The sequence below is a fragment of the Diabrotica undecimpunctata genome, chromosome 7 (genome assembly GCF_040954645.1).
Source record: "Diabrotica undecimpunctata isolate CICGRU chromosome 7, icDiaUnde3, whole genome shotgun sequence".
Taxonomy (NCBI): Eukaryota; Metazoa; Arthropoda; class Insecta; order Coleoptera; family Chrysomelidae; genus Diabrotica; species Diabrotica undecimpunctata.
Window position 1 is genome coordinate 12,665,449 of NC_092809.1, and position 13,447 is coordinate 12,678,895.

Below are 13,447 nucleotides of genomic sequence, written 5' to 3' on the forward strand. Positions count from 1 at the left end.
CTCGTACTGGAAAACCTTATGAAAACCTTATTACACACGAGTAAGATCAATTCTGAATAATTTTGACACAACAATCCCAGATGTATTTCACTGTAACATCCAACATCCGACTCCATGGTTGATAAGCATCCCAAATTGCAACACCTCTTTAATAGAGTTCTCCAAAAAATGCAATAACAACATACTAATCAAAAACAAACTAAATGAGATTCTTGAACGAGACTACCTTAACTGCACAAACATCTTTACCGATGCATTTAAATCTACTGATGGCATTGGTTGTGCATTTGTTACTGCAACGTCTACTTTCAAATTTAAACTACCGCCTAGCTCAAGTGTTTTCACCGCTGAACTGTTTGCTTTGTACCGTGCACTAAAACATGCAAACCTCTTAAGAATTTAAAAACCTCTGTTTCTCACCGACTCGCTCAGCTCTCTTCTTGCAACACAGCATCTGTATCCTAAACAACCATTGGAGCAACTAATAAAAACTGAACTACAAATCGCCCAAGAGAACCACATAACTCCTAAATTTATATGGATCCCATCGCATATAGGAATTATCGGCAATGAAGAGGCAGACAGTAGTGCTCGTGATGCAGCAACAAGTGCGGAATCTGAATTGGTGCGTGAGAGTGTATGTAAAGATCTCAAACCGTTTTTTAAACAAAAAGTGATGGGTCAGTGGCAGCGCGAATGGTTTCTATCGCAATCTAAATTAAGATCGGTAAAACCAGCTACACGACAGTGGAAAACTACTGCTAGTACACGGTTCATTCAAACGGTTCTAACGCGCCTACGTATAGGACACACTAAGATAACACACTCGTATTTGCTTTCGGCCAGTGAACGCCCGCTGTGCAACCTATGTGTTACGCCTCTTACCGTCGTCCATTTGTTAATTCAGTGTCCAAAATACCGTAGAGAACGTTCAATAAACAATATACCAAATACTCTACCAGATTTATTAGGAGAAAACTGTCACGTAAAAAACTTATTAAATTACCTAAGGTCAATTAATATTTTGTATCAGATTTAAAGTTTTGTTTACTGAGTAATGCCGCTAATAACCTTTTGGTGGATGCGGCAATGTTCTTCTTAATAAAAAAAAAATCAATACGAGATAATACTCAAATTTACGAGATACAGCGCGAAACTCTTTGAACCCCTTATTCCAACATGGCGAGTATTCAAGAACCTGGTGAACTTCAAAGCGCTGTAAAATCCAGAGAAATTAATAAAATTAAACAAATTTGTAGTGAAAATTATTGTTTGAAAAACTCCCTTTATATTGATCTAATGTGATTTTATTGTAGAATAACCAGAAAAAGAGTTATAAGTCCCTAAGAAAATTTGTTCAAAAGTTTTTAGTTATTTTTGTTTATAACTAGAAAATTTATTGAAAAAAACAAGAATAATCATGAATAATGGTAGTATATTTATGTTCAGTATGTTTCAGTTTTATTGATTCACTTTTATTTTATTAATGAACTGCATATGATAATTTTTTTTTCAATTTTAAATTACAATTAATATTGGCTATGAGAAGCACGGGTTCCATTGGCTATGAGGAGCACGGGTTCTTGGTTGTATAGCAACTTCCAGCCACATTTAGTCGAAGTCAAAAATTTGACAAACGTATTAAAAAAAATCTTTATACTCGGTTCGCTGATCTCAGTTCCAACTGTCTAGTAAATTTAGTAATTATTTTTTGCTACGTTGCAAGCGTTGGTTAAATTTTGGCCGACTGGAAATTACTATACAACCAAACGTACGTGCTCATAGCCAATATTTAAAAATATATATATATATATATATATATATATATATATATATATATATATATATATATATATATTCACATGCGGTTTATTAACACAATAAAAGTGTATAAATTAAAACACAAGTTTACTTTTGAAATTTTATAGTCGTTTGTAGAATAGTATTTACAAATGGAAAGTTTTTAATGAAAATTAATGAATATACACTCCCATTATTCATGATTATTCTTCTGTTTTTATGAAAAGAAGCCTTGAACATAAGTTTATTTGAGCTATAAATAGTGAGTGGTAGGAATTTTTGACAATGAATCTGTCAAACTATCCCCAAGCTGAGCTAACGAACTATACTAAGTTTACTAGACAGTAGGGACTTGGATTAGTGAATCAATAGCATCTAACGGTGAAAATATAAAATAAACTCAGTTGTGACCTATTAAAAAAATTGCGTACACGTGACACATTTGACAGCCCCATCTGTCAATCAGAAACTTAATTGTGTCTTACTAATCTACAAGAACCGAGATCTCTAACCTTAAATAACTTTTAAGTATTTTTCGAACTAAAAATAATAAACTCATATTTAGCCACAGTTGGCACGAAGTTATAAAGACAAAAACCAATTGTTTTACGTCATCAACTTCCGGTTATCACAGACAAATACTGGTTGTCGAAGAAATATTTTAAAAACCGTTGCCCCTGGTACCTTATTTCTAAGTAACCACCAATAATTTATCCAAGTATTATGATCGAGAGGTTTATGGTGAGTTAAATATTAAATTGTTTATTTTTTTGTTGTTCAAGCAACTGTATGTGGCTTGTTATGTGGAGGTTCCGGGAAACAGAAAAACATATAGAGATATTTTTAAAAAACATTTAAATGTCCCACATGAACATTCAATAAAATGACTAAGGTCTGACTAATCACGATTAGGGTGTAACTCTTGTCTGATATAAATACTTAGAATAACATGTAACGTAAGACTCAAAAATACTCTCCTCTTGCTATAAATAACCTGAAAGTATGAAATATCAGTAAAATATCTATTATTATTAAGTTTGTATAATGTGTGCATAGTTTATATATTATGTATTTGTTACAATCGATACTAAAATGTATTTATAAATGGCAATTCACTTTGACCTTATAGAAATTGCTAAGAACCTTTTATTCGTTTATTACTTACTAAAATCAAATCTAATACAAATAGTATTAAACATATATTTAATTTTTTTAAATTCGGTAAGAAATCATATCCATTGCTTATTTAGGTAAATTTGTATTTCGACAACTAAAATTTTAACGATTTTGAACTCGTAAAAATGACAGCGCATATTTACAGTTCTTAAAGATGTGTCTGAATATTGACGTCCGTCCTTTTGACATTTGGTTACGACCCGGCCTTTGGCCTATTATAAAAGGTCTTTTACATTGCCAGTGCAATTGTCCGTTCAGTTTCAGTTCGCATGTCAGTTCGAATGATGTATAAATAATACAAATGAAGCCTAGAACTGAAACTAAAACGGTCACTGGTAAAAGAGGGAATCGAATAGTTATGAAAAGGAGACCAAAATCCATAAAAGTGGCCTCTTAATATGGCGGACATATCCGGAAATGCAAAGGCACCAAATTTAAGACTATGTTCCAATATTATTATAAGCACTATGTTCCAAACACTTAAAATATCATAACCCAACGACAGGCGATAACATAACCCAACTAAATTTGATTTCTTAAACAAGGAAAGAGACTCTCTTTTCTTGTTTAATGTGGCCTCTCAAAATGGCATTTTCCGTCTAACAACATTTTTGTCCCCACTACCTTTACATTCCCTCTTCTGTCTTTTTGCTCGATGGGATAGACCATCAGTTTATGATCAGTTTATGGTCCAGACGTCAGAGATTTAACCCATTAACGGCCAAGCAATGAAAAACAATAATTTTTCCGAATTTTTTTATTGAAACTAGTTAAAAATGCCTCATTTAAAATATGTTTATGATTTAAAAAAAATTAACAATAACAATCTAAAAAATTAGGGGGGGTGTACGCACCCTTGGCCAATACTGTTATCCATAAAACATAATTATTATTTTGTATGAAACGATTCGAAACATTCGGGATGGAGAGGAATTTTACATTTTTTGCATAAATATATAGTATGACTTTTGAATAACCTACATTTCTTTCGTGCACTTGTATCATGCCTTCTAATCAAATGACCAATATTGTGAAATCTTACATCGCCAAGCAAAATATCTTTGGAGTGAGCAGCCACTTCTGTGTTCACTATTTCAGCACAACGTTCAAATTTCATAAGTGATACTGCTAGAAGTTATCGAAATTATAATTGTGACATTTTACTATCATTTCATCATCATCATCATCATCATCCAGCCCCATTTTCACATCCATTGTTGGATATAGGCCTCCTCCAAACGTCTCCAGTTCTCTCTATCTCTAGCTGCTGCAATCCAGTTTGTTTCTATTCTCCTTAGGTCGTCGGTCCATCGGGTGGGTGGTCTGCCTCGACTTCGCTTGTCGGCTCTTGGTCTCCACTCCAATAATCTCTTCGTCCATCTTCCGTCTTCCATTCTAGCAACATGTCCAGCTCACCTCCACTTTTGTTTATTGATTCGCAGTATAATATCGTCTACGCCAGTTCGTCGGCGTATCTCCTCATTTCTCACGCGATCTTTCAAGGTCAGGCCCAGCATTGATCTCTCCATTCGCCTTTGTGTTACCCTCAGTTTTTCAGCAGTAGCTTTCGTTAAAGTTAGGGTCTCTGCTCCGTAGGTCAAGACTGGTAAGATGCATTGGTTAAATGCCTTCCTTTTCAAGTGAATTGGGGTATTTGTTTTAAAAATGTCTCTCATCCTTCCATATGCCGCCCATCCCAACGTAATTCGTCTATTTAGCTCGCAGGTTTGGTTGTCTCTGGTTATTCTGATTTCATGACCCAAGTATGTGTATTTATCGATTAATTCTACTTTGTTGTTATTGATCTGTATCTCTTCGCTGAGAACCATATTGGTCATCATTTTGGTTTTCTCGAAATTTATCTCCAGCCCAGTTTCTTGTAGTATGTAATTCAGTTCTTGGAGCATGTCTTTGATCTCTCCCAGATTATCTGATAGAAGCACGATATCGTCCGCAAAACGTAGATGGTTTAATCTTTCTCCATCGATGGATATTCCTTTCTGTTGCCATGTTAGTCTTTTAAATGCATACTCAAGAACGGTAATGAACAGCTTTGGTGACATGGTATCACCTTGCCTGAATCCCCTTTTTATCTTTATTTTATTAGTTGCTGAATGTAGACTTATGGTTGTTGTGGCATTTTCATATATATTATTAACTATATTACAATATCTGTGGTCGACCCTGCAATCTTGTAGTGCTCTTAAGATGGACGGTAATTCCACTGTATCAAACGCCTTTTTAAAGTCTACAAATATCAATGCCAAGGGACGGTTATATTCGTTAGTTTTTTCTATCAGGGTTTTTAGGCACTGGAGGTGATCGTTTGTGCCGTAATTAGGGCGGAAACCGGCTTGTTCCCGAGGTTGGTAAAAATCCAGCTTTGTCTCTAATCTGTTCGTTATTATTCGGGTGTATAATTTATAAAGATGGTTAAGGAGACTGATTGGTCTGTATCTTTCCAGGTCTGCTATATCTCCCTTCTTGTGTAAGAGTACAGTTATTGAATTTTTTTTTTCCACTTTGTTGGGATATTTTGATTCCATAGGCATAGATTAAAGAGCTTTTGAATTTTGGTTATCAGTACTGAGCCTCCTATCTTTATCGCTTCCCCCGGAGCTTTGTTATTCTTCATCTTTTTTAGAGCCTTGTAAATTTCGTCCAAGGAGATTTCTGGGATATCTTCGGAACCCTGATTTTGAACCTTCCTCTGCTGATATTCAACTATATCTAGAGTCGATTGGTTGCTATATAATGTGTCATAGAATGATTCCACAATTTGTAACAAATGTTCTCTGTTTGATGTGATGTTGCCATTTCTATCCTTGAGTTTGACTATTTGTTTATTTCCATTTGTGAGTTTGCGTCTCATTATTTTCATACTCTTATTTTCCTCAATAGTTTTGATGATTTTCTCATCTTTGTATTTTCTTAGGTCTTTTCTGATTTCTCTTGATACTTCCTTGTTCATTTTATTTATATCGTCGTTACTAGAGTTTTCGTCGCTTCTCAGTATTCTTCTTTGTTCCATTTTTTTCTGTGTTTCCAGACTAATTTTTTCTTCCTTCACGCTTTTTGGGCAGCATTTCTTTTGAGCTTCTGTTATTACTTCTACTATTATGTCATTTAGGATGTTAATATCATTTGTTGATGATTTTCTTGAAGTAATTTACCGATATGATCTTCAAAATTTTGTTCGTTGTTTGGATGTGTCCATATGTTTATTTGCTTCTTTTTTATCATATTGTGTCGTTCATAGTTGGTATTTAACACAATAGTGGCTCTCACCATACGATGGTCGCTTGATTTCGCAAATTTATTTAGCACTGTCACATCTGTAAATATGTATCTTTTATCAGTGATAAAGTAATCCATCTCGTTTGTCGTCTTCCCATCTGGGCTTTTCCACGTCCATCTGCGGTGAGGTTTCTTGTAGTAGTAACTGTTCATTAGGAATAGGTTTTTCTCTAGTAAGAAGTTTAAAAGAGTGTCGCCACGGTCGTTCCGTCCCTGACTTCCAAAATTTCCAAGAGAAGTTTCTGCTGGATCCAGTTTTGTTCCTATTTTGGCGTTAAAGTCTCCACATATAACTGTGAAATGTGTACGGTTGTTTGTGATGGCTGTGCTTAAATCATCATAAAAGACTTCGATCTCCTCGTCTGTATATTCTGTTGTTGGAGCATAGACTTGGATAACTTTTAGATTATATCTAGTATTTATTTTGAACGTGGCATATGTAACTCTAGTGGATACTGATTGGACAGTTTTTAGATTTCCTGCTAGCTGTTTGTTTATGAAGAATCCGACGCCTCCTACTGACTTATGTTGTTCTCCGTGATAGTAAAACAAGTGACCGGATTTTAGGGTCTCGAGGCCTTCACCTCGCCTTCTCAATTCACTAACTCCGACGATGTCCCATTTGATCTTTTCTAATTCTTTTTCCATTTCTTTAAAGCTTTCATCAGAAAGTAGAGTTTACTATCATTTGCAATATTGTAAATCTTCCAGATATTTACGACTATTTTTGTATTCTTTCCGACTGTATCGTTCTGTTTTAACAAGAGGTAGTAATGTGCAGGTATTTGTTATTACCGTAACAGCAGAATTATCATTCCATCTCACGAGTAAAACTTTAGACACAGTATCAAATGCAGACTCGAATGTTTCCCGTGTCGTCTTTTTGAACTTTTTGCTATTCTTGTCGATAGACTCGATGCTCTTGGGGTTTGTAAACTACAGAAAGTAACTCTAAAACTACCTTCGTTCCCAAACTATTACCCGAATCAAAATTATTATGTTGTTTTCCTCCATATGACATGAATTTGTATAAATAACCTGTATGTGAACAAAGACATCATAATTTAAATTCAAATCTTATAGGCTTTCCCTGAATGAACATCTTGCATGAATGACGTCCAAATATGGTACCATTTCTTCGTCTATTGAAAGGTTATGTTCGAATATACCAAATTGTAAAAATTTTATATTCATTATATGAAAGATAGGAGTAAGTTTAGCAAATTTATTATCTTTGTCTAATTGAGTATTATCAGACAAATGAATAGTTTGTTTCATTGTTCGAAATTTATTTCTAGACATGGTTTCCCTCACAATGGCTACTTCCTTATCTTCATCTTTCGACCAATACATGTCACATTGTGGCAAAGGATGATAACCCGATAATATGCAGCGTTTCAGTTCAGCTTCATTCATATCGAATTTGTGATGATTGTTTTGTGCTGCATAAGTATTTGAAAAATGTATAATCTGGCTTGTGACTTCATCATCGAAAAATAATGAAAATATTTTGATGAGCGACTTTCCTCCATGGCTGGCTTTGATGTTCTCTAATAAACGATTGTTAGTACTTTCAGAATGAGTCGAGAATGCCGGAGTGGTGTTTGTTTCCCATTTTGGTAAAATTTTCGGTTTATTTTGATTAGGTTTTCGCATTTTATTGCGAATTTTACTGAGTGGCATATCATCTTCTTCAGAATCACTTGCTGTCGGAACGTAAATTTCATATGTTTTAGCAATTTCTGCATCAATATTATCTTCTTGAATGAGGTTATCATCTAGGTCTTCGTCATCCGTAATTTCATCAATATTAACTGTGATAAAAAAAACGAATTTCAGGCTAGACAGATAATTTTGAAACAAAAAAAATTAACAGTTCACCTTAGATCACTTTGAATATTCCCTTATGTTTAACAAACAAATATTTTTAGTTCTTATTTATGTAATATAAACCACCTCACAGTTGCGAAAAGCTATTACATGTGCTTACAATTGCAGTACAGTTGTAACTGACAAACTGACCGACGGCGACGGTTGATGCCGCGATGACCATCAATCGTCACTGATGCTGGTATGCGCCATGTATATTTAAATCAAAATTGGAAGATTCCAGGCCAAGTTTCATCCAAGTATGCAATTTAAAATGAAGCGTAATATTATTTTGAAGCTACATTTTCATTATCATAATATATCTTCGTTGTTTTTTATCTAAAATCAAGTACATATGGTGATAAAGATAAAACAAACATGCTAGAATATTTGTGAATACTTGTCAGAGTACTAAGTATTTTAGCAGTATTTAAAAAAACAAGCTGAATTTTGCTGAGAATGTCAATTTTGGTACCCAAAAAAGATACAAAAAATGTTGTCCAAGCTTCCTCCTAAAACCCCCCTTGTAGGGGGGAAAACGGAGCCTAATTTTTAATATTAATTTTCTTCACATTATAAACGATCTCACGTCACGGGAAATACTTCCATTGGGTGGAATTTGTAGCTGAAGTTGTGTAATTTTGAAAAACGTACTCGGGCAATCGAAAAGAAGTTTTAAACATTTTACATCGTTTGTAATGTGAAAATTGAAATTCAACGTTTTTTAGAAATATTTCAAATGCCTCATTTTTTTTGTCAATACAGAAAATTGAAATTTTATGATGTAGGTTTTGAAGATCATACTCAACAATGAAAATTCCATAGTGACCCGTCAATGGAAGTGATAAATTTTATTTATCTCATGAGAATTGTAAAAATTGGTAAAAATCGCGCAACGTTTATTTATTTAACAGCTTTATAGAAACTGACTTCATTTGCGGCAAAACGAAAAAATTACTTACGAAAGCTGCACTCTTCACCTTTAAAACGCATTTTGATTTTTGTCGATAGGACACTCTGATCAAAAGATATTGAATTTTTACTGTAGAGTGATACCAATTCCAATTTTATTTAACGAATTGATTCCACGCGCGTAACTGACATTTAAAATGGTCGGTCGCTTCAAGCGTTGTTTCTGAGAGAACGGTTCATTTTACAGAAGTGCTAATAAACAGTTTTGTCCAAAGTTATCTCAGGTACATTTTCTGTTTAAAACATTTTTTCTGCAGAGTACAGATTCTTAGTTAATCGTTGTTTTCCGTTTTCCCTCCTACGAGCGGAGTTTTAGGGAGAAGCCCGGGAGTAGGAGTGGCATTGACATTCTCAACAAAATTCAGCTTGTTCGTATGATTTTTATTAGAGGTTCTATTAGAGGTTTTATTATTCGGCAAAATTGTTGTGTAAACATAATTGTCAGTTTATGCATATTAGTTGCGTAGTACGACTTGACGTACGACGAAACAGCGATTTGAACCGATTACGATTTTAGTACCAAATGTATCGAAATGTACCATGGATTTCCATGCTTTTGAAAAAAACCGATATCCGAAAAGAAAGTCTGCATCTGCTATAAGCATCCCTTCGTACATGGTTAAGAACATTTACATGAGTACTGATCTGATCGCTTATTAAACACAACATTTGACTGACTATTTTCGCTCTCTAAGACTCTTCTGGGTACTGACGTCTTTGCCATGTACTTCCATCTGAGAGATAATTGGAGCGCTTCCAAGAAATATTTAATAGTTAAAGTGCTTTCACAGGATTTTTAGAGTCTGAAATTCGCTTTTTTTTATTCCTAGTCCAGCTCTATCATTCCTGGATCCATTAACATAACATACAACTGAACTCCTCTTCAGTTCTGGTTCTATTTGAACAGACATTCTATGATTTTGTATACCGTTTTTAAACGGCAAGTAAAGTCGAACTTAACTGCCTCAGTATTAGTTCATTGGTTCAAGATTTCCAATGGAAATTTCTACATAATTTGTAAGTGACCAATCAAGTCATTTGGTATCATTTTTTGTATATGGTGCAATATTAAGACACTAGTTGCTGCCTCCCTCATCACGCAATATTGCAAAGGAGGGAATCTCATTACTTCCTCTAGAACTGATAAGGGCATTACCTCTGTAATTACCAGACAGCTCAGCCATCGCATTTTCTGAAACTTAGGAAGTAACGTTGTTTTGACCACCATTTTGATTCGTAAGTTACCACTGATTTGATACTCGTTTGGTATGACCAGAAGATCATTTTGACTTCCAAGCTGCAAGTCTTCAAAACATCTTGCGATATTTCCAACTGACCATTAATACTAGGTATAAGATTTTTTAAATATGACTGTTTTTAATCAAAGACACTTCTAGATATTTTACCTACATGAAAAAAATGAATTTGATATTGTTTCTTTTAATAAAATTGTTTTTCCTGGATTGACTTTTAAAGTCCTCCTAAAGGACCAAGGATCCAAGCCAATAACTTGTCAATTCTCTTCGGTCTTTGGTCTTCGCTCTCCAGTTTTTTCTTATCAACCTCATCGAGCCATCTTTTTCTAGGTCGTCCTATTCTTTTTATTTGCCAACTCTGTCTCAATTTCTTTGATACCCTTTCGCCATTCATTCTTTCCTAATGACCTAACAAACTTTTAGTCTCATTCTTTGACTCTTAAGTCAAAGTCAAATAAGAATACTTTTCTTAAAATTATTCTTTTCCATACGTTCATTTTTTTCTCTTCTGCTTGGGCTAAAGTCCAAATCTCAGTTGCACATAACACTAAATATTATAACAGCTAAAAAGCGCTACACGGAAGGTGGGTCTACTACAGATAAACTCAAATACAACAAAAATAGTGTCAAATGCTCAGATTTTTTGGTTTTTTTTACACAGTACTTAAGGAACATTGGCTAAGTTGTGCGAACAACACATTGTATTTGTTAATAAATATAACTTTTAATATTTTATTATCGTCAACCCTGAACAATTAGGTTAACTTTTTAAATGTTACAAAAAGTGATTGTGATAACATATTTTTGAATGTTTCAGACGACGGGTACAATTGTTAATGGCGTTCCAGTGATAGACGTCTCTGCTTTGGAACAGGCGGCGGATTCCAGCAACGAAAGTACTGCTACCAACGAGCAACAAAACGAGAACCACGAGCCTGATCCATTAGCGACTGCGTCTCCTCACTATATCACCGTTACAGGTAATTTCGATCAATTTTATCTACCAAGAAAACTTAGTTCCTATTGGATTTCATTTTTTGGAAATAAACAGGGTGTCCCAAAAACATTGGCCACCGGGTATATCTTGTTAACTACAACAGATTATTTGTATTAATAGGGAATCATCTGGATACTTAACGTAGTTTATTAACAATAATATCTTTCATACAATTTTGATGGTAGCACTCTACTAATTAGGTGTACTGGTCTTATTGCTTTCTATCTTCAGTACACATTAGTTATTATTTTTATGCCCTACTGCTGCCGAGCTTCTCAATATATACACCAACCTTTTGTGTTTACACTAATCAAAAGTTTGGCTAGTACAACTGCTTCCGTTCCATATATACCATCTCTCTTTCGTTTTGTATTCTGGTTCGTCGCTGGTTTCTTGACTTTTATAAAGTTCTCTGAAATATGTTTCCCAAGTCTCAGCCGGGATTCCCTTTGTCTTTTCAAATTAATTTACTGTTTTTTTTCTGTTTTAAGATTTAATAAAAACAACTGTGCTCGATATCTGCCTTTTATTTGATTAAAAATAAATATAGCTTTTATCCTCTTTCCATTATTCTTGGACTTTTGGTTCTTTCGGCCTAAATAGGCTAATAATTAGTGCGTACATATTAATCTGCTTTGATGCATATACCTTTTTAATTAAATGTACCTATATAAAACATATACCTTAATATTTAAGCTACCTTATAATATCTGTGCATAACTGTTTAGTATAAGATGGCTTTTAGTACAATATTGTTTTCGGAATAAGCATTGTTAATCCCAACAATAGGGCCACCTGATACCAGTACCTTCAACCATTATATTAATTAGAAGATTTTCATTAGATAGCTTAATTCTAGCGTATCTGATGCACTATCCCTACACTTGAGCATCAACAACCCCCTTATTTGATAGTTGATACGGCTGGGATGATACGCACAACATATTATACTTTCACCTGATTGGACACGCGACAGGCACACGTCACCTGTGCAGATCGGATTATAGGTGAATCACGTTTTTAACGTTTCTTATTATGCTGTAGGACATATTCGGAAAATATCCCGGTAAATATCAGTAGCGTAACATTTATATCAATTAAAACATAATACAACAAGAAAGATTTTTAAGAGTTGCATTCATTTAATAATCACTGATAAAGTTTTCTTTTCTTTTAGTGCTTTACTATTAATTTAGATTGGCAACATTTTTTATACAGATTATTGTTATTAGCTTTATTTGACTAACCTACAATTTTCACAACAATCCTAAAAATGTCCTAAATTAATTCCATATCTTTTCAATAAATTCAATAAATAATCGTCGCGCAATTTTGATTTGTTTTTTATTTCTATAGAGTAAAAATTAATGAGATATGATTGTTTAAAGGTTGTATTCTCATGCGTTTAGCACCATCTTGAAGCCTTTTCAACGCACCCATTTTTACGACAACCTGCGTCGTCCTTTTGGAAGACAAAATCTTCGGCTGATGTTAAACGGTGTTCCATAATCGGTAAAAGAGATTCTTCTAAAATATTTAAATATTTGTCCGTGTTTACAATCCCATCGATAAAATGTACACTTCATCTAATTTACTTAGCGTTGCACGTCATCCCGTGAGGTCACATGATACCAACACGAAATATTTAGGCGGTAGGTGTGTTCTTTTTTAGAATCACTGTGGCGAGTACACTGTCATTACAGCCACTAGACATATTTTATTATATATGCGTAGAAGTAATATTTAAAGATTTCTATTAATGTTAACTTAAAGAAATACACAATAATATGTTTCATTTAATTTGTGTAAATGCATTATAAAGCGTTTTTATGAAGAACATTTGTTCGGAACACACTGTAACTGTAATCGAACGAAGGTGATATTTTGGCATAAATTGGTAACATTTATTTGACAGTTGCGGTGTTGACTAATGTTAATAAGTAATGAAAAAAGTGTTGTTTTTGTTTAAGTATTCCATTTTATATCTTTATACGACGCATACAAGCAGCTCAAATTGTTTTTAACAAGATTATTTTTTAACTCTTGTTTTGTTTCTATTTATTTACATTAAATATTAATT

The 13,447-nt window shown here is 33.9% G+C and overlaps 1 protein-coding gene across 3 annotated transcripts in view; it reads left to right on the top strand.

The window, feature by feature from the left end:
• The window catches only part of Rfx (regulatory transcription factor Rfx), a 100,201-nt gene that overhangs the window by 44,974 nt on the left and 41,780 nt on the right, over positions 1 to 13,447 (top strand). For 2 of the 3 annotated variants that reach the window (XM_072536724.1, XM_072536726.1), the window contains exon 4: positions 11,188 to 11,350. In XM_072536724.1, coding sequence (XP_072392825.1) covers positions 11,188 to 11,350 — 163 coding nt within the window. Of the gene's footprint in view, positions 1 to 2,319; positions 2,542 to 11,187; positions 11,351 to 13,447 lie in introns of those variants that run through there. The other variant, XM_072536725.1, reaches the window with a different exon arrangement.